Source organism: Salvelinus namaycush, chromosome 17 (genome assembly GCF_016432855.1).
Source record: "Salvelinus namaycush isolate Seneca chromosome 17, SaNama_1.0, whole genome shotgun sequence".
Taxonomy (NCBI): domain Eukaryota; kingdom Metazoa; phylum Chordata; class Actinopteri; order Salmoniformes; family Salmonidae; genus Salvelinus; species Salvelinus namaycush.
In genome coordinates, this window is record NC_052323.1 from 8,227,472 (window position 1) to 8,248,585 (window position 21,114).

At 41.9% G+C, this 21,114-nt stretch overlaps 1 protein-coding gene across 1 annotated transcript in view; it reads right to left on the bottom strand.

The window, feature by feature from the left end:
• Positions 1 to 20,508: 20,508 nt before the first annotated feature.
• The window catches only part of LOC120061884 (gamma-aminobutyric acid receptor subunit alpha-6-like), a 32,700-nt gene continuing 32,094 nt past the window's right edge, over positions 20,509 to 21,114 (bottom strand). Inside the window, exon 9 of the mRNA XM_039011661.1 lies at positions 20,509 to 21,057. Within this exon, the coding sequence (XP_038867589.1) occupies positions 20,509 to 21,057 (549 nt within the window). The remainder of the gene's footprint in view (positions 21,058 to 21,114) is intronic.

A 21,114-nucleotide genomic window follows, 5' to 3' on the forward strand; every position in this document is an offset into this window, starting at 1 on the left:
CCTCCAGACGAGCTTCAATGCCATACAACTCTCCTTCCGTGGCCTCCAACTGCTCTTAAATGCAAGTAAAACTAAATGCATGCTTTTCAATCGATCACTGCCCGCACCTGCCCGCCCGTCCAGCATCACTACTCTGGACGGCTCTGACTCGCTTCGCGTTCCTTGGAAAATATGCAGTATTTTGTTTTTTTATGTGTTATTTCTTACATCGGTACCCCAGGTAATCTTAGGTTTCATTACATACAGTCGGGAGGAACTACTGAATATACGATTAACGTCAACTCATCATCGTTCCTACCAGGAATATGACTTTCCCGAAACGGATCCAGTGTTTTGCCTTCCACCCAATACAATGGATCTGATCCCAGCCGGCGACCCTGTGCGACGCCGTAAAAGGGGCAAACGAGGCGGTCTCCTGGTCAGGCTTCGGAGACGGGCACATCGCGCTCCACTCCCTAGCATACTACTCGCCAATGTCCAGTCTCTTGACAATAAGGTTGATGAAATCCGAGCACGGGTAGCATTCCAGAGAGACATCAGGGATTGCAACGTGCTCTGCTTCACGGAAACATGGCTAACTCAAGAGACGCTAACGGAGTCGGTGCAGCCAGCTGGTTTCTTCATGCATCGCGCCGACAGAAACAAACATCTTTCTGGTAAGAAGAGGGGCGGGGGGGTATGCCTTATGATTAACGAGACGTGGTGTGATCATCATAACAACACACAGGAACTCAAGTCATTCTGTTCACCTGATCTAGAACTCCTCACAATCAAATGTCGACCGCATTATCTACCAAGGGAATTCTCCTCGATCATAATCACAGCCGTATATATTCCCCCCCAAGCAGACACATCGATGGCCCTGAACGAACTTTACCTGACTCTTTGTAAACTGGAAACCACACACCCTGAGGCTGCATTCATCGTAGCTGGGGATTTTAACAAGGCTAATCTAAAAACAAAACTCCCTAAATTCTATCAGCATATCGATTGTGCTACCAGGGCTGGAAAAACCCTAGATCATTGTTATACTAATTTCCGCGACGCATATAAGGCCCTCCCCCGCCCCCCTTTCGGAAAAGCTGACCACGACTCCATTTTGTTGATTCCAGCCTACAAACAGAAACTAAAACAACAAGCTCCCGCGCTCAGGTCTGTTCAACGCTGGTCCGACCAATCTGATTCCACGCTTCAAGACTGCTTCGATCACGCGGATTGGAATATGTTCCGCATTGCGTCCAACAACAATATTGACGAATATGCTGATTCGGTGAGCGAGTTCATTAGGAAGTGCATTGACGATGTCGTACCCACAGCAACGATTAAAACATTCCCAAACCAGAAACCGTGGATTGACGGCAGCATTCGCGTGAAACTGAAAGCGCGAACCACTGCTTTTAACCAGGGCAAGGTGACCGGAAGCATGACCGAATACAAACAGTGTAGCTATTCTCTCCGCAAGGCAATCAAACAGGCTAAGTCCCAGTACAGAGACAAAATCGAGTCGCAATTCAACAGCTCAGACACAAGAGGTATGTGGCAGGGTCTACAGTCAATCACGGATTACAAAAAGAAAACCAGCCCCGTCGCGGACCAGGATGTCTTGCTCCCAGACAGGCTAAACAACTTTTTTGCCCGCTTTGAGGACAATACAGTGCCACTGACACGGCCCCCTACCAAAACCTGCGGGCTCTCCTTCACTGCAGCCGAGGTGAGTAAAACATTTAAACGTGTTAACCCTCGCAAGGCTGCAGGCCCAGACGGCATTCCCAGCCGCGTCCTCAGAGCATGCGCAGACCAGCTGGCTGGTGTGTTTACGGACATATTCAATCAATCCTTATCCCAGTCTGCTGTTCCCACATGCTTCAAGAGGGCCACCATTGTTCCTGTTCCCAAGAAAGCTAAGGTAACTGAGCTAAACGACTACCGCCCCGTAGCACTCACTTCCGTCATCATGAAGTGCTTTGAGAGACTAGTCAAGGACCATATCACCTCCACCCTACCGGACACCCTAGACCCACTCCAATTTGCTTACCGACCCAATAGGTCCACAGACGACGCAATCGCAACCACACTGCACACTGCCCTAACCCATCTGGACAAGAGGAATACCCATGTGAGAATGCTGTTCATCGATTACAGCTCAGCATTTAACACCATAGTACCCTCCAAACTCGTCATCAAGCTCGAGACCCTGGGTCTCGACCCCGCCCTGTGCAACTGGGTCCTGGACTTCCTGACGGGTAGGCTTGTATCACCGAGGGTAGGTAACAACATCTCCACCCCGCTGATCCTCAACACTGGGGCCCCACAAGGGTGCGTTCTGAGCCCTCTCCTGTACTCCCTGTTCACCCACGACTGCGTGGCCATGCACGCCTCCAACTCAATCATCAAGTTTGCGGATGACACTACAGTGGTAGGCTTGATTACCAACAACGACGAGACGGCCTACAGGGAGGAGGTGAGGGCCCTCGGAGTGTGGTGTCAGGAAAATAACCTCACACTCAACGTCAACAAAACAAAGGAGATGATTGTGGACTTCAGGAAACAGCAGAGGGAGCACCCCCCTATCCACATCGACGGGTCAGTAGTGGAGAAGGTGGAAAGTTTTAAGTTCCTCGGTGTACACATCACGGACAAACTGAATTGGTCCACCCACACAGACAGCGTCGTGAAGAAGGCGCAGCAGCGCCTCTTCAACCTCAGGAGGCTGAAGAAATTCGGCTTGTCACCAAAAGCACTCACAAACTTCTACAGATGCACAATCGAGAGCATCCTGTCGGGCTGTATCACCGCCTGGTACGGCAACTGCTCCGCCCACAACCGTAAGGCTCTCCAGAGGGTAGTGAGGTCTGCAGAACGCATCACCGGGGGCAAACTACCTGCCCTCCAGGACACCTACACCACCCGATGTCACAGGAAGGCCATAAAGATCATCAAGGACAACAACCACCCAAGCCACTGCCTGTTCACCCCGCTATCATCCAGAAGGCGAGGTCAGTACAGGTGCATCAAAGCAGGGACCGAGAGACTGAAAAACAGCTTCTATCTCAAGGCCATCAGACTGTTAAACAGCCACCACTAACATTTAGCGACCGCTGCCAACATACTGACTCAACTCCAGCCACTTTAAAAAATGGGAATTGATGGAAATTATGTAAAAATGTACCACTAGCCACTTTAAACAATGCCACTTAATATAATGTTTACATACCCTACATTACCCATCTCATATGTATATACTGTACTCTATATCATCTACTGCATCTTGCCATCTTTATGTAATACATGTACCACTAGCCACTTTAAACTATGCCACTTTATGTTACATACCCTACAGTACTCATCTCATATGTATATACCGTACTCTATACCATCTACTGCATCTTGCCTATGCCGTTCTGTACCACCACTCATTCATATATCTTTATGTACATATTCTTTATCCCTTTACACTTGTGTGTGTATAAGGTAGTAGTTGTGGAATTGTTAGGTTAGATTACTTGTTGGTTATTACTGCATTGTCGGAACTAGAAGCACAAGCATTTCGCTACACTCGCATTAACATCTGCTAACCATGTGTATGTGACTAATAAAATTTGATTTGATTTGATTTGATTTGATTTGATTTGGACTTAGAATACGTGGACAACTACAAATACCTAGGTGTCTGGTTAGACTGTAAACTCTCCTTCCAGACTCACATTAAGCATCTCCAATCCAAAATTAAATCTAGAATCGGCTTCCTATATCGCAACAAAGCATCCTTCACTCATGCTGCCAAACATGCCCTCGTAAAACTGACCATCCTACCGATCCTCGACTTCAGCGATGTCATCTATAAAATAGCCTCCAACACTCTACTCAACAAATTGGATGCTGTCTATCACAGTGCCATCCGTTTTGTCACCAAAGCCCCATACACTACCCACCACTGCGACCTGTGCGCTCTCGTTGGTTGGCCCTCGCTTCATACTCGTCGCCAAACACACTGGCTACAGGTTATCTACAAGTCTCTGCTAGGTAAAGCCCCGCCTTATCTCAGCTCACTGGTCACCATAGCAGCACCCACTCGTAGCACTTGCTCCAGCAGGTATATCTCACTGGTCACCCCCAAAGCCAAATTCTTGTTTGGCCGCCTTTCCTTCCAGTTCTCTGCTGCCAATGACTGGAACGAACTGCAAAAATCACTGAAGCTGGAGACTCATATCTCCCTCACTAGCTTTAAGCACCAGCTGTCAGAGCAGCTCACAGATCACTGCACCTGTACATAGCCCATCTGTAAACAGCCCATCTATCTACCTCATCCCCATACTATATTTATTTATTTATCTTGCTCCTTTGCACCCCAGTATCTCTACTTGCACATTCATCTTCTGCACATCTGCCATTCCAGTGTTTAATTGCTATATTGTAATTACTTCACCACCACGGCCTATTTATTGCCTTAACTCCCTTATCTTAACTCATCTGGAGTACTTCTCCTGTCTTATCCGGTGTCCTGTGTGAATTTAAGTATGCTCTCTCTAATTCTCTCTTTCTCTCTTTCTTTCTTTCTCTCTCTCTCTCAGAGGACCTGAGCCCTAGGACCATGCCTCAGGACTACCTGGCATGATGACTCCTTGCTGTCCCCAGTCCACCTGGCCGTGCTGCTGCTCCAGTTTCAACTGTTCTGCCTGCGGCTATGGAAACCTGACCTGTTCACCGGTCGTGCTACCTGTCCCAGACCTGCTGTTTTCAACTCTCTAGAGACAGCAGGAGCGGTAGAGATACTCTTAATGATCGGCTATGAAAAGCCAACTGACATTTACTCCTGAGGTGCTGACTTGTTGCACCCTCGACAACTACTATGATTATTATTATTTGACCATACTGGTCATTTATGAACATTTGAACATCTTGGTCATGTTCTGTTATAATCTCCACCCGGCCCAGCCAGAAGAGGACTGGCCACCCCTCATAGCCTGGTTCCTCTTTAGGTTTCTTCCTAGGTTTTGGACTTTCTAGGGAGTTTTTCCTAGCCATCATGCTTCTATACCTGCATTGCTTGCTGTTTGGGGTTTTAGGCTGGGTTTCTGTACAGCACTTCGAGATATTAGCTGATGTACGAAGGGCTATATAAATAAATGTGATTTGATTTGCACTCACTGTTTATAGACTTTTTGTTTTCTTTTTTCTACTGTAGTATTGACTGTATGTTTTGTTTATTCCATGTGTAACTCTGTGTTGTATGTGTCGAATTGCTATGCTTTATCTTGGCCAGGTCACAGTTGCAAATGAGAACTTGTTCTCAACTAGCCTACCTGGTTAAATAAAGGTGAAATAAAAATAAAATATATAACCTGAGTCTACAAAACTTTAGGAACACCGGCTTTTTCCATGACTGCAACTCGATATTCGGAAGGTGTCTGATGTTTTGTACACTCAATGTATACAGTGCCTTCAGAAAGTATTCATACCCCTTGACTTAATCCACATTTTGTGTTACAGTCTGAATTCAAAATGGATGAAATATTTTCCTCACCCATCTACAGACAATAGCCCACAAGGACAAAGTGAAAACATGTTTTTCAAATTTATTGAAAATAAAATACAGAAAGATCTAATTTACATAAGTATTCACACCCCTGAGTCAATACTTTGCGATTACAGCTTTGGTTCATCTTTAGGTAGGTCTGTATCAGCTTTGCACATCTGGATTCAGGGATTTTCTCCAATTATTCCTTGCAGATTTTCTCAAGCTCTGTTAAGTTAGATGGGACATTTTTTCAATTTCTCAATGATAGAGACCACTGTGCTCTTGGAAACTTTCAACAATCTAGAAATTGTTTTATACCCATCCCCAGATATATGCCTCATCACAAATCTCAGAGATCTACTGACAGTTCCTTGGACTTCATGATATAGTTTCTGCTCTGACATGAACTGTCAACTGTGGGACCTTACTGTATATAGACGGGCGTGTTTCTTTCTAAATCATGTCCAAACAATTGAATTAGCCTCAGGTGGACTCCAATCAAGTTGTAGCGACATCACAAGGATGATCAAAGGAAATTGGATGTACCTGTGTGTGAATACTTACGTAAATGAGATATTTCTGTATTTCAATACATTTGCTAAACTATCTAAAAACATGTTTTCACTTTGTCATTATGGGGTATTGTGTGTAGATGGGTAATGTAACGGTTTTCATCCGGTCTTCATCCGAAGAGGAGGAGTAGGGATTTGACCAAAACGCAGCGTTGTGATACGACATGACTTTATTTAAACAAGACGAAAACTAAACAAACTTGAGAATTACAAAATAACAAAACGACGTAGACAGACCTGAACATGGAACTTACATAACTACACGAAGAACTCACGAACAGGAACAGACTACATCAAACGAAACGAACAAACGAAACAGTCCCGTGTGGTGCGCAGACACAGACATGGAAGACAATCACCCCCAAACAAACAGTGTGAACAGCCAACCTATATATGGTTCTCAATCAGAGGAAAACGTAAAACACCTGTCCCTGATTGAGAACCATATAAGGCTAATTACAAACGACCTAAACATAGAAACACAAAACATAGAATGCCCACCCCAACTCACACCCTGACCAACTAAACACATACAAAAATAACATAAAACAGGTCAGGAACGTGACAGGTAAGACAAAATGTGGATAAGTCAAGGGGTATGAATACTTTCTGTAGGCACTGTATAGCTCACCTTTCATAACATTTCCCCTAATGCTTTGCAAGGTGCGTATTAGCCTACCTCTTTCTATCTTCATTGTTGTTTCATTCCTTCCTTTCTTTCAGCAGTTAAATGAAATGTTTCGTTGTGCTGATCTTCATCATTGTAATGACATGCTGAATACTACTAGAATAAGATGCAGACAGATTTCTTCGTGAAGAGAAGAAAAGGCATCTACACTACCGTTCAAGGATTCAAGGATTTTTCTTGATTTTTACTATTTTCCACATTGTAGAATAACCATGCTGGTTAAAGTGTGCCTTGAATTCTAAATAAATCAGTGTCACCAGCAAAGTACCATCACACCATAACACCACCTCCTCCATGCTTTACGTTGGGAACCACACATGCGGAGATCATCCATTCACCCACACAGCATCTCACAAACACACGGCGGTTGGAACCAAAAATCTAAAATTTAGACTCCAGACCAAATTTCCACCGGTTTAATGTCCATTGCTCGTGTTTTTTGGCCCAAGCAAGTCTCTTCTTATTATTGGTGTCCTTTAGTAGTGGTTTCTATGCAGCAATTCGACCATGATGGCCAGATTCACACAGGCTCCTCTGAACCGTTGATGTGTCTGTTACTTGAACCCTGAGAAGCATTTATTTGGGCTGCAATTTCTGAGGCTGGTAACTCTCTAATGAACTTATCCTCTGCAGCAGAGGTAACTATGGGTCTTCCTTTCCTGTGGCGGTCCTCATGAGAGCCAGTTTCATCATAGCGCTTGATGTTTTTTTGCGACTGCACTTGAAGAAACTTTAAAAGTTCATGAAATGTTCCATATTGACTGACCTTCATGTCTTAAAGTAATGGACTGTCGTTTCTCTTTGCTTATTTGAGCTGTTCGCCATAATATGTGCTTGGTCTTTTACCAAATAGGGCTATCTTCTGTATACCACCCCTACTTTGTCACAACACAATTTATTCGCTCAAAGGCATTAAGAAGGAAATAAATGCCACTTTTAACAAGGCACACCTGTTAATTGAAATGCATTCCAGGTGACTACCTCATGAGTCTGGTTGAGAAAATGCCAAGAGTGTGTAAAGCTGTCATGAGGGCAAATGGTGGCTATTTGAAAAATCTCAAATATAAAATATTTTGATTTGTTTTAAACTTTGGGTTACTACATGACTCCTTATGTGTTATTTCATAGTGTAGAAAATAGTAAAAATAAAGACAAACCCTTGAATGAGTAGGTGTTCTAAAACTTTTGACTGGTAGTGTATCTATCTGTGTACACTACATCACCAGAAGTATGTGGACACCTGTTTATCAAACATCTCATTCCAAAATGATGGCCATTAATATAGAGTTGGTCCCCCCTGTGCTGTAACAATAGCCTCCACTCTTCTGGGAAGGCTTTCCACTAGATGTTTGAACATTGCTGCAGGGACTTGCTTCCATTCAATCACAAGACCATTAGTGAGGTCTGGCACTGATGTTGGGTGGCTAGGCCTGGCTCACAGTCGGCGTGCCAATTCATCCCAAAGGTGTTCGATGGGGTTGAGGTCAGGGCTCTGTGCAGACCAGTCCTTCCACACCGATCTCGATAAACCATTTCTATATGAACCTCGCTTTGTGCACGGGGGATTGTCATGTTGAAACAGGAAACTGTTGCCACAAAGTTGGAAGCACAGAATCGTCTAGAACAGGGGTGTCAAACTCATTCCACGGAGGGCCTAGTGTCTGCAGGTTTTTGGTTTTTCCTTTCAATAAAGCCCTAGACAACCAGGTGTGGGGAGTTCCTAACTAATTAGTGATGTTAATTCATCAATCAAGTACAAGGGAGGAGCGAAAACCCGCAGACACTCGGCCCCCCGTGGAATGAGTTTGACACCTGTGGTCTAGAAGGTTATTGTATGCTGTAGCGTTAATATTTCCCTTCACTGGAAGTAAGGGGCCTAGCACGAACCATGAAAAACAGCCCCCGACCATTATTTCTCCTCCACCAAACGTTACAGTTGGCACTATGCATTGGGGCAGGTAGCGTTCTCCTGGCATCCGCCAAAACCAGATTTGTCTGTCAGAGTGCCAGATGGTGAAGCATGATTCATCACTCCAGAGAACGTGTTTCCACTGCTCCAAAGTCGGCGAGCTTTACACAACTCCAGCTGCCGCTTGGCATTGCACATTGTGATTTTAGACTTGTGTCCGGCTAGTCGGCCATGGAAACCCGAACAGTTCTTGTGCTGACGTTGCTTCCAAAGGCAGCTTGGAACTCAGTTGTGAGTGTTGCAACTGAGGACAGATGATTTTTACGCGCTTCAGCACTCGGCGGTCCCATTCTGCGAGTTTGTGTGGCCTACCACTTCATGGCTGAGCCGTTGTTGCTCCAAGACGTTTCCACTTCACAATAACAGCACTTACAGTTGACCGGGGCAGCTCTAGCGAGGCAGAAATTTGCCTAACTGACTTGTTGGAAAGGTGACATCCTATGACGGTGCCACGTTGAAAGTCACCGAGCTCTTCAATAAGGCCATTCTACTGCCAATGTTTGTCTATGGAGATCGCATGGCTGTGTGTTCGTATTTATACACCTGTCAGCAATGGGTGTGGCTGAAATAGCTGTATCCACTAACTTGAAGGGTGTCCACATACTTTCGTATACATAGTGTATATATGGTATTGATGGAAAGAGAAAGACAGAGAGAGCTCGCGTGCACTGATTTGAAGCAATGATATGTTTTATGATATGTTTTAAAACTCTGCAGCTGCAAAAAATACATATCTTTACAATAAAAAAAATTGACCGCCGAAAGCCAGATGGAGATGTGTAAATTAGAAGCGCATTCAGTCCTTATTTTACTGTAGCATATTATGCTGCAGCAAATGTAGGCCTACCTGTCACAACATTTTTTTTTACCATGGTGAGATGATACATGCATTGTGAACTGCACTACACGATGAGATGATACATGCATTGTGAACTGCACTACACGATGAGATGATACATGCATTGTGAACTGCACTACACGATGAGATGATACATGCATTGTGAACTGCACTACACGATGAGATGATACATGCATTGTGAACTGCACTACACGATGAGATGATACATGCATTGTGAACTGCACTACACGATGAGATGATACATGCATTGTGAACTGCACTACACGATGAGATGATACATGCATTGTGAACTGCACTACACGATGAGATGATACATGCATTGTGAACTGCACTACACGATGAGATGATACATGCATTGTGAACTGCACTACACGATGAGATGATACATGCATTGTGAACTGCACTACACGATGAGATGATACATGCATTGTGAACTGCACTACACGATGAGATGATACATGCATTGTGAACTGCACTACACGATGAGATGATACATGCATTGTGAACTGCACTACACGATGAGATGATACATGCATTGTGAACTGCACTACATGATGAGATGCGCCGTCTTTCCCCCACCCTAAGCATTGATCATGTAGATAGAAGAGAGAAGGCCGTAGAGAAGTCAGATTTAGGCATTGCATATCATTGAACAGTACCATTTCACATTCATATAGATAGTTTATTATAATTTACCGGTTTCTTGCAGTTAGTCATCCCAGGAAAAGTTTGGGCTGGAAATATTGGTAAATCTCGGTTCCCGCTATTCAACCCTAATGTAGAACCCTTGTCTCTCTAGAATGAAAAGGTGACAAAAAGGTGAAATAATACGATGAGACTTGACATACCGTGTTATTCTGGTGTTGTTCACGAATCTGTAAAACATTTATGCATTTCAAAATATTGCACATGATTACTGTGCTCTGACAGATGGCAACAATAACTCAGTCATGCTTCACAAATACTTAGCTTTTCCTCTGTTACACGTGTTGGATATTGACTCTAAGTATGCACACTAGGAGGAATAAAAGCATGAATTAATACATTCATTAATGAAATAGGTTACACACCTACATGGATGGGTCTCACTGAAATGATTATGTTTAAATTGTGAAACATGTCATGCCAATAATGGAGATTTAGCTTTTGCGTTGCTTTGCTTTGCCTTTACTCAAAGGTAATGGCAACCCGAAATGCTTCCCTGTTATGAAACAATAGAAACAACTGAATTATGAGGTATGTACAAAATATATATTTTCATTTCTAGATGCAATTAGGGAACATGGGCAACTGAAAATGGCACTCCCAAACTTTCAGATTTAACCCCACTTTTATTTAGAGGAAATGCATCAAACTGAAGAAAAAAAGACTAAACAGTGAAAAAATGATGAAAGATGACATTATTAATGCAATGAAGTCCATACATAACAATAAAAAAAACTATTTTTAGCTCTTCTCTTATGTGGAAGAGAGATGAATGAATCATACACACACGTATGTGAATTAAGATGCCAACCTTGTGACCTTGGCAATGTAATTCCCAGGAGTTAATCTCTCTGCATTTCGTTTCTAATTTACTTCAGGTTACCAAGGAAACAAACCAAATGGAATTCTACCGCCGTCTCTTTTTTTTTGCAGTTCGTTGTGTCCTATTCTCTTCAGTACATTTCTCCGAGAACAACATTAACGAGACAAACATGAATATGCTCAAGGAGAAGAACATCAAGCAATGGAAGGGAATTCTTACTGTGGGAGATACTGTTTTTTATTTAACCATAAGAAATCGGAAATGCACAAGAGGTGCAAAACAAACGCTTAGCCTAAATAAGTATAGGCTGTAGGCCTACTTTAAAGTAGTACTTGAATAGTTTTTGAGGTGGTATCTGTACTTTACGATTTATATTTTTGGCAACTTTTACTATTACTTCACTACGTTCCTAATGGAAATACTGTACTTTTTACTCCATACATTTTCCCTGACACTCCAAAAGTACTTGAATGCTTAACAGGACAGGAAAATGGTCAAATTCACCCAATTATCAAGAGAACATCGCTGGTCATCCCTACTGCCTCTGATCTGACGAACTTACTAAACACACATGCTTCGTTTGTAAATTATGTCTTGGAGTGTTGGACTATCCGTAAATAAATAAAAAAACAAGAAAATGGTGCCTTCTAGTTTGCTTAAATATAAGGAATTTGAAAGAAATTATAATTTTACTTTACTTTTTATACTTAAGTCTGTATAAAATCAAATATTTTGAATTTTACTCAAGTAGTATTTCACTGGGTGAATTTCACTTTTACTAGAGTCATTTTCTATTAAGTTATCTCTACCGTTGTGACAATTGGGTACTTTTTCCACCACTGAGTATAGATTAATGTGTGTACATTTGTATGTGAATGCGTTTCTGAACTTGTCAAGGTTCCAAGCACCACAGATGCTGGAGCCCTCTTGTTCTTGGTAGGGTACAAGATATTAGGAAAACGAAATATTATGTAAGAAAATGTAATACACCCACCCACAACTTTCATTATCACACCACACAAAGTCAGGACCGAGCATCTTGAAAAGCGTAGTTTTGTGGGCAGTATAAAAAAGAATCCAACAAACAACCTTATAACACATGACTAAATCTATAAATATGCCCTAATCTAAATATCTCTGGGTTAATATTGTCTCGTTCAGTAAAAGGTTGGTAGCTTAGACGTTTACATTAGTATAGTTCTGTCCCCTTTGGTTAGGCTGCAAGACTCATTATCAATAGGCAAATTCTGACAACATACACTAAAAAACAGTAAGACTTTATAGTTACTGCTGCCACAGTATTTTCAGTTTATTGTGTAATATCATAACATGTCAGCAGGGGGCAGTATAGTAAACATATTTAAAGCAGGACAGACTAGTGTGTTGACCTAAAGTTCTAAACGGTATACCTTTTATGGGCGTGAAGAGGATGTGAGTTGATGTTGGCAAAGGTAAGAAACAAGGTAGGATTCCAATCATTTTGAATAATGAAATATAACCCGATTATGAAAATGAGATTAGTTAAACTGTCTTTCCTTACTATAACCAAAGAAGTAAATGGCTACATGAGCAGACAAAACTGTTATGGGTAAAGAGAGAAAAAACCCACATAGTACAGTACATGCATATATTATGTCACCACCAATACTGTACTCAGACACAATACTCTACTAATTGAGACATTTCCTCCTTATTTCACTCCAGTTTGGGGTTGTTGTCGAGTTGCTCACACATCATTGACTGCTGTGACATGCAGATGCTAACCAGTGAGATGTGTCTGTGTACAATTGGGATAGCAGCAGCAGGACACAACAAGCATGAGTCACAGGCCTCAGCCCTTTGCCTAGCACTTGTCAGTGACATGCGCTCAGCCAACCGTCTATGAAGTAATATTTCTTAATTATGCTTTAATTGCTTTGTGAAATTGCCGAGTCAAGCACCGACAAATTGTTAATGTTATTTACAGCCAAGCTATTATTATTATTTTCACGCCGGGGCTGTCACTGCAGTTACTTTGCACTCGGCAGTTTGTAACACTTTAGCCCTAAGGGTTAGGAAGTACAAAAAAAGAGAGAACTGGACAAAACTGGAGGGTTGATGTTTGACCTGTGTTTGGGGTTTGAGGAGGATGACTGATGTCCTAATATGGATGTAAACATTTTGTTATACAGATTCACCTATTTATTTAAAAAGAAAATGTTTGTTAAAACGCATCACAATACAAGCCTTTTACCAGATAGGGTGCTGAAGAAGACACATGGCTGGAACTTTGACTATATAGCCTAATGGCTGACCACAACAAATAGTAACACAAAACCTGCTGAATTCTTCGGGAAGAGAAGATGGAGAAAACAGAACTACCAAATGCTGTAACATATGCACTCTGTTTATTTGGCTGATGTTGATGTCACTTCCTCACCAAGGAACCCAGAATGGGCAACTATGTAACAATTCTATAGTGTTATACTTGCATAGGGCAATGATAAATATTCTCTCGACTACAAAAACGTCAGTATTTTGTACAAAGACATTCGGTTATTGTATGTACAGTCAGGAGGAGTTCACAATTTGTTGTAAGGGTTGACCTTTTGGAAAGAAGTCAAAATATATACTTTAAAAAAATTCCACCCATGTGTATGCCATCCCAATTCTTATTGTAGTTATATTTCTCTCCTGGGCTTGGTTCTGGTCTCTGGAGGCAGTCCAAAGACAATTATGGATATCTGCGCACATAATTAATTGCACAATAAATCGTTTTCAATCTCCAGTGTTTCTCAGAGACAAAGACTGCCATTGCTAAGTCATTTACCAAATATGATTATCTTCCAATGGCAGTAGATCGAGGAATAAGCTTCATCCCTAAAACAGAAAACAAAGACAAAGCTCTGTACCTGAGTCCAATATGACAGTAATCGTTAAAACCATAAACAGGTGGAGGAAACCTTAACGTGATCTCCAAGCTGAAATTATAGTTATGGGCATAAGAACGCAAACCTCACAAGACTTTTGTGTAAGACACATTTACAGTGAAATGTAACCGCACATATTATTGAACCAAAAATACATATGATAAAAAGGACCTTTGAAGGAGTTGTGTTTCTGATGAATATGCGACAATGGACAGGGCGTTATGAAAACCAACGTATGTCCCATAAATTTAACTATTGACCTTCAGGTCTCTGAGAACATCTTTAGTGGGCAATTAAAAAAAAGAAAACTCAAAAACTTGGGCGTAACAGTGGTGGACAGTTTATGTCCAGGCTTGCGGTGTGTTAACACATTATCTCCCAGATCTGCTTCTTCTAAGCAGCCTCATTTAGATATTCAGGACATAAAAAGAAAAAATGTACGAGAGAAAAAAATCTGGGATGTTGATGTGTTTCTTCATTGGGCCTGGGCAATACCTCTATATCTCCCTCTGCTATGGTGACGCTAACTACCCAGGGAGATGCTGAAGTATCAGATGTAACCAGTCAACCACATTCTCTGCAAGAGCACTCTGGCTATTTCCACTAGACTCACTACACTTCTCCTCTGTTCTGCCGCTCCCAAACAGCATCCAGGAGCTCCTTACGTAAGACCTAACTTTCATTAGCCGGCCACTGTCTAGCCTAGGATTGTTTAAACAAGCAAGGCGACCCACCGATGACACCCACATCAATCCCTAGGCAAGGTGTGTTACTGAGACAGAAAACAATGGGGACAGCTGGGAAATAGAACACACAGAAATGCATCAAAACCCCATCTCACCTGCTGCTAACAAGGTCCTTAAAGAGTGTTGTTGTACGTGGGATGTGTGTTTTGTTAAGGGGGGGGGGGGGGGGGGGGGCAGAATCAATTTCACACGAGTGCATCGAGGAGACATGAAGCTGAGGCAGACATCTTGATCTGTCCATCAGCCTCTGTTTTGAGTCCCACCTTCAGGAAATGGAAGACATGCACTATTAGGTCAACAGTGACTGAGGGGCCAACGATGTGTGACCTATCTGGGTGATAATAGCCATTAGCATTGCAGGAAACCAAGCATCAGGATGATCACCGACCATGCCTCTGTAGGTGACATCACCTCAGCTGACAAGGCGAGAGGAGAGTTGCCATCAGGGAAAGATTAGACAGAAGTACACTTTCACCGTAAGAGGATGCTATGGACATGGCACAAGTGTAAGAATTGACAATGTAGACTTCTGTAACTTATTAGTGGAAATCTATCCAAAGTTGGCATAGAGACCCTATAAAGACCCTCGATACCTAACGACCAGAGAGAATTACATAGCACACTTTCCCACCAAGTCCCTACCCACTGGGCACAAAGTGAACCCACGTTGTTTCAATTTAATTTGTCAATGTATGGGGATGTGGAATCTACATGGAAAATACAATGGATTTGTAAAAAGTACAACGTAAACTGTTTTTTTGAAGATGATATTTAAACCACAGGATTTGTCATCATGGTAACCAATTGTCAACATAGACGAACCTTGTATAAAATATGTTGAATTTCTACCTTTCAAACAATTTCAGATCTTCAATGTTAAATTCACTATCAGGAAAAAAATAGGCTAGGCAGCACCTCCTACTGGAGACATGATCTATCCCTTTGGTCTCACATCCAGGGTTTTAACCAAGCCCAGCTTCGATATGTCTCTGACTACGACCAATGTGCTATGGTGAGAATGACAATTCATCTCCTAATAACTAAATAGATTCTCTGTTGCTATAGAAGTCATTCCAAAGGGTAGGTTTAATAAGGATCCGCCCCTTTTTTAAAAACATTTCGCCTAAAATGACATACCCAAATCTAACTGCCTGTAGCAAGGATATGCATATTCTTGGTACAATTTGAAAGGAAACACATAAGTTTGTGGAAATGTGAAAGAAATGTAGGAGAACACAATAGATCAGGTAAAATATAATACAAAGGGGAAAAAAATGTTATTTTGTATTTTTTGTTACATCTTCTTTGAAATGCAAGAGAAAGGCCATAATGTATTATTCCAGCCCAGGTGCAATTTAGAGTTTGGCCACTAGATGGCAGCAGTGTATGTGCAAAGTTTTAGACTGATCCAATGAACCATTGCATTTCTGTTTAAAATGTAGTATCAAGACTGCCCAAATGTGTCTAATTTGTTTATAAATAACTTTTCTTGTTCAAAATTGTGCACTCTCCTCAAACAATAGCATGGTATTATTTCACTATAATAGCAACTGTAAATTGGCAGTGCAGTTAGATTAACAAGAATTTAAGCTTTCTGCCAAAATCAGATATGTCTATGTCTTGGGAAAAGTTCTTGTTACTTACAACCTCATGCTAATTGCATTAGCCTACGTTAGCTCAACCGTCCCGTGGAAGGGACACTGATCACAATTAACAAAGCAAATGAAATGTTAACATACTTTATAAGTCATATCATCAATGATACTGTTCAGGTCTACAGTCGTGGCCAAAAGTTTTGAGAATGACACAAATATTAATTTCCACAAAGTTTGCTGCTTCAGTGTCTTCAGATATTGTCAGATGTTACTAGGGAATACTAAAGTCTAATTACAAGCATTTCATAAGTGTCAAAGGCTTTTATTGACAATTACATGAAGTTGATGCAAAGAGTCAATATTTGCAGTGTTGACCCTTCTTTTTGAAGACCTCTGCAAGCCGCCCTGGCAGGCTGTCAATTAACTTCTGGGCCACATCCTGACTGATGGCAGCCCATTCTTGCATAATCAATGCTTGGAGTTTGTCAGAATTTGTTGGTTTTTGTTTGTCCACCCGCCTCTTGAGGATTGACCACAAGTTCTCAATGGGATTAAGGTCTGGGGAGTTTCCTGGCCATGGACCCAAAATATCGATGTTTTGTTCCCCGAGCCACTTACTTATCACTTTTGCCTTATGGCAAGGTGCTCCATCATGCTGGAAAAGGCATTGTTCGTCACCAAACTGTTCCTGGATGGTTGGGAGAAGTTGCTCTCAGAGGATGTGTTGGTACCATTCTTTATTCATGGCTGTGTTCTTAGGCAAAATTGTGAGTGAGCCCACTCCCTTGGCTGAGAAGCAACCCCACACATGAATGGTCTCAGGATGCTTTACTGTTGGCATGACACAGGACTGTTGGTAGCGCTCACCTTGTCTTCTCCGGAAAAGCTTTTTTCCGGATACCCCAAACAACTAGAAAGGGGATTCAGAGAAAATTACTTTACCCCAGTCCTCAGTAGTCCAATCCCTGTACCTTTGCAGAATATCAGTCTGTCCCTGATGTTTTTCCTGTAGAGAAGTGGCTTCTTTGCTGCCCTTCTTGACAGCAGGCCATCCTCCAAAAGTCTTCGCCTCACTGTGCGTGCAGATGCACTCACACCTGCCTGCTGCTATTCCTGAGCATGCTCTGTGCTGGCGGTGCCCCATCCCGCAGCTGAATCAACTTTAGGAGACGGTCCTGGCGCTCGCTGGACTTTCTTGGGCGCCCTGAAGCCTTCCAGACAACAATTGAACCGCCTTCCTTGAAGTTCTTGATGATCCGATAAATGGTTGATTTAGGTGCAATCTTACTGGCAGCAATATCCTTGCCTGTGAAGCCCTTTTTGTGCAAAGCAATGATGACAGCACGTGTTTCCTTGCAGTTAACCATGGTTGACAGAGGAAGAACAATGATTCCAAGCACCACCCTCCTTTTGAAGCTTCCAGTCTGTTATTCAAACTCCCTCAGCATGACAGTGATCTCCAGCCTTGTCCTCGTCAACACTCACACCTGTGTTAACGAGAGAATCACTGACATGATGTCAGCTGGTCCTTTTGTGGCAGGGCTGAAATGCAGTGGAAATGTTTTTGGGGGGATTCAGTTCATTTGCATGGCAAATAGGGACTTTGCAATTCATTGCAATTCATCTGATCACTCTTCATAACATTCTGGAGTGTATGCAAATTGCATATACATATAAATTGCATAGTATCATACAAACTGAGGCAGCAGACTTCGTGAAAATTAATATTTGTGTCATTCTCAAAACTTTTGGCCACGACTGTATATAGCATGTGCGAAGTCCTCAACAGCTACTGTTTCAATTCAACCCAGGGTTCAACTAAAAATACATATAGGTTTAGGGTTTCAAAACTTTGGTTGATTTTAAAGATTTAAAGTGAATAATTATTATGTTGGATACACGTCCTCATCTCAACCAAAAATCTAAGTTAAAGAATAGTACTAAATCAAACTTTGAATAAAGTGCATTTACCTTTTGATTTTATTTAGTCCTATTCTTTAACTTGGATATTTGGTTGACATGGAGACGTGAATCCAACATATATCAAATTATTCATTTTTAGACAAGCTGGATATTGAGTTGTGTTTGGTTGTCAACACAACCAAATATTAACCTTTGAAGGAGATGTGTTTTCTGCTTGGATAGTTTTCTGCCACTGACAGACTGGCATTAATTCTAGTTTGTCTACAAATTAATCATTTATATGCCTCCATCTCAACCAAAACTCAACATTTTAAAGAATCGGATTAAGCCAGTGGCTCACATGAAACTTTCCAATCATTAGATACAGAACTTCTCCTTTAAATGATGATATTTGGTGACAAACACAATTCAATATTATTTTTGTAATACAGTAAATAGCATGAAGTTAAGGCTATCTTACAAACTAATGTAACAGTATTTATTTAACCTAATATGAGTAACACATCCATGGCCACATTGAGGTTACTGTTACTAAATGTCTTCTTATGTAATCATAGAAAGCGTGCATGTTCAAGACAGCATGCAAAGGTCGCTGGTCTGTGGAGATCTTCACAATTGCTATAATAATCTGCGCAGAATCTCGACCAGCATCACCTGCATCACGTACTTTTAATGTCATCTCAACTGCAACCCTGGTCATTTGGTTTTGCTATTAGATGAAGCACAGTGATAACACATGAAGTTCTTGTATAAATACAACATCTAACATTGTATTTCCATTTGAACTTTGTTCTGCTTTTTAAATGGCTCAAAGTGCACTAATAACACATTTAGATGACAACTAAATCAAAAATCAGACATTGTTTTTCCCATTGGAATTTGGTTGTGCTTTTAGATGGTTAAAAGCATAGTGATACCACGTTGGGAATTCAACAAACTCATGGCTTTCTTTTTGAGTGGGTGAATAAAGGTTGAAATCTTATTGATCAACGTCTCAACCAAATATTACCAACATTTCCATGTTGAAATGACGTAGTGCGCCCAGTTGGTAACCAACAGAACTTCTGGGCGTGTTCCGATGGACTCATGGTAGTGCATGGCATTCTACATTAATAGTAGGAATTTGGTTATGGGGAATGACCCTTCCTCTGCACACATGATTCACAATAACAAGTAGCGCACAAAACCGTATGAATCAGGCCCCACATTTGCTAACAAATAAACACTCCCGAACTCAGAGGAAACGTTCCCAAACCAAAGGGTTCCTACAATATGTTCCTTTGTAAGTTAACATGAAATAATAATATTGATTGAATACATTGGTACACAATGTTCCAGAAACTGACAATGTTAAAGAAAAACACTCATCAATCGTTTCAATCGTTTCATCGTTGAACATTCAAACAAAGACTTCCTAGAATGTTTTTGGAGGGAACTAATGGGGCTTAGAGGAACATTACCCCCTGGAAATGTTGTTTGTAGGGTACTGAGTGAAGTAAATAGGCCAGCACCTATGGTATTTGGTATCCTCATTCTATGCTATTTAACAAAGCTTGGTCGAGGTTTGCTGTACAGACCTGGGAGCGCAAATTAGACTTGAGTGGACAAAAATGTATCTACTTTTAAAACCAGAACAAATGACAACATACCCAGTCATTTACGTCTGGTCATCAGTAAGGGAGAAAATACACTCAAAATCTTCTTGTCTTCATATGCTCGACACCTTGCGACTTGTGTGTCCAGCTCATCTTCAGTGATATTGTCCTTATCCTTTGTCATTGGAGCAATGCCTGCTAAGACTAGAGGGAACATTAGCCGTTTACGCTAAGATCAGGTGTTACTGTACTCACTAACATTAAAACAACTAACCAATCCATCAAACCGTTACTGTATTGCATATTGGATATGGCCACCCAGAGTATAGTTGTGATATTTGTTTGAATCAGACATTTTTTTAAAAATGGTTTTATGGTTTTGTTACCATGCTCATTCTCAGAAGACCTCTCGGGAAATGAAACAAACAGATGTGCTGAGATTAGTATTCCTGGGTGTAATCTTTTGAGGCTCTTGTCCAGCATATTTGGTTTCCTTGTTAGTTGAAAAAATGATTTAATCTCCCATGTCTCCAAAGCTCTTTTTCTCCTGTCATTTTACATTTTGTAGAAAATCATTCCCAAAATGACCCCAAGAGGAGCTAGAAACTACATTTGGCCTCTAAATTTGGCCTCCATGGTATCTTTGGACAAGTAAACCACCCAGTACACCATGTTGAATGCGCCAAAGGACACCGGGAACAGGATGCGGGCATACTTGTCGATTTTACTGGTCCCGCCCATACTGGCGGTGGTCGGCTGGGAGCATGGCGACTGCTTGGGCTCATTTTTGCCCATCAGCTGAATGTGCTCCAGTCTGGGTCCTAGAAGGTCCTGGAGCGAGGAGTCAGCGGTGGGCTGGCTCTGGTTGGCTGGTATTGTCATTGCTTTCTCAGTTGTGGGTGGAGCCAGGGGCATGTTCATGGCAGACAGGGTCAAGGAGGAAGTGTTGGGTTGGCTGGCGGGGCCGGGGCTGGAGTGTGGTAGGATGATGGCGCCGCCAGTTGCCCACTTGGATGAAGATGATTGGCCAGACTGGGGTTGTTTCCTGGTTACCCCTCTTGCCGCTGCTGTGCTGTTGGACTCTGCTTTCTGGCCATCTTGCTGGGACATATAGTTCATCCGTTTCCGCAGGTTACCATTGGTGTCAGGGTTATGCTGTGGAGAGGGAAAAATAACCATCAACCCAAAACTGCAGTGATGTGAATGAATTGT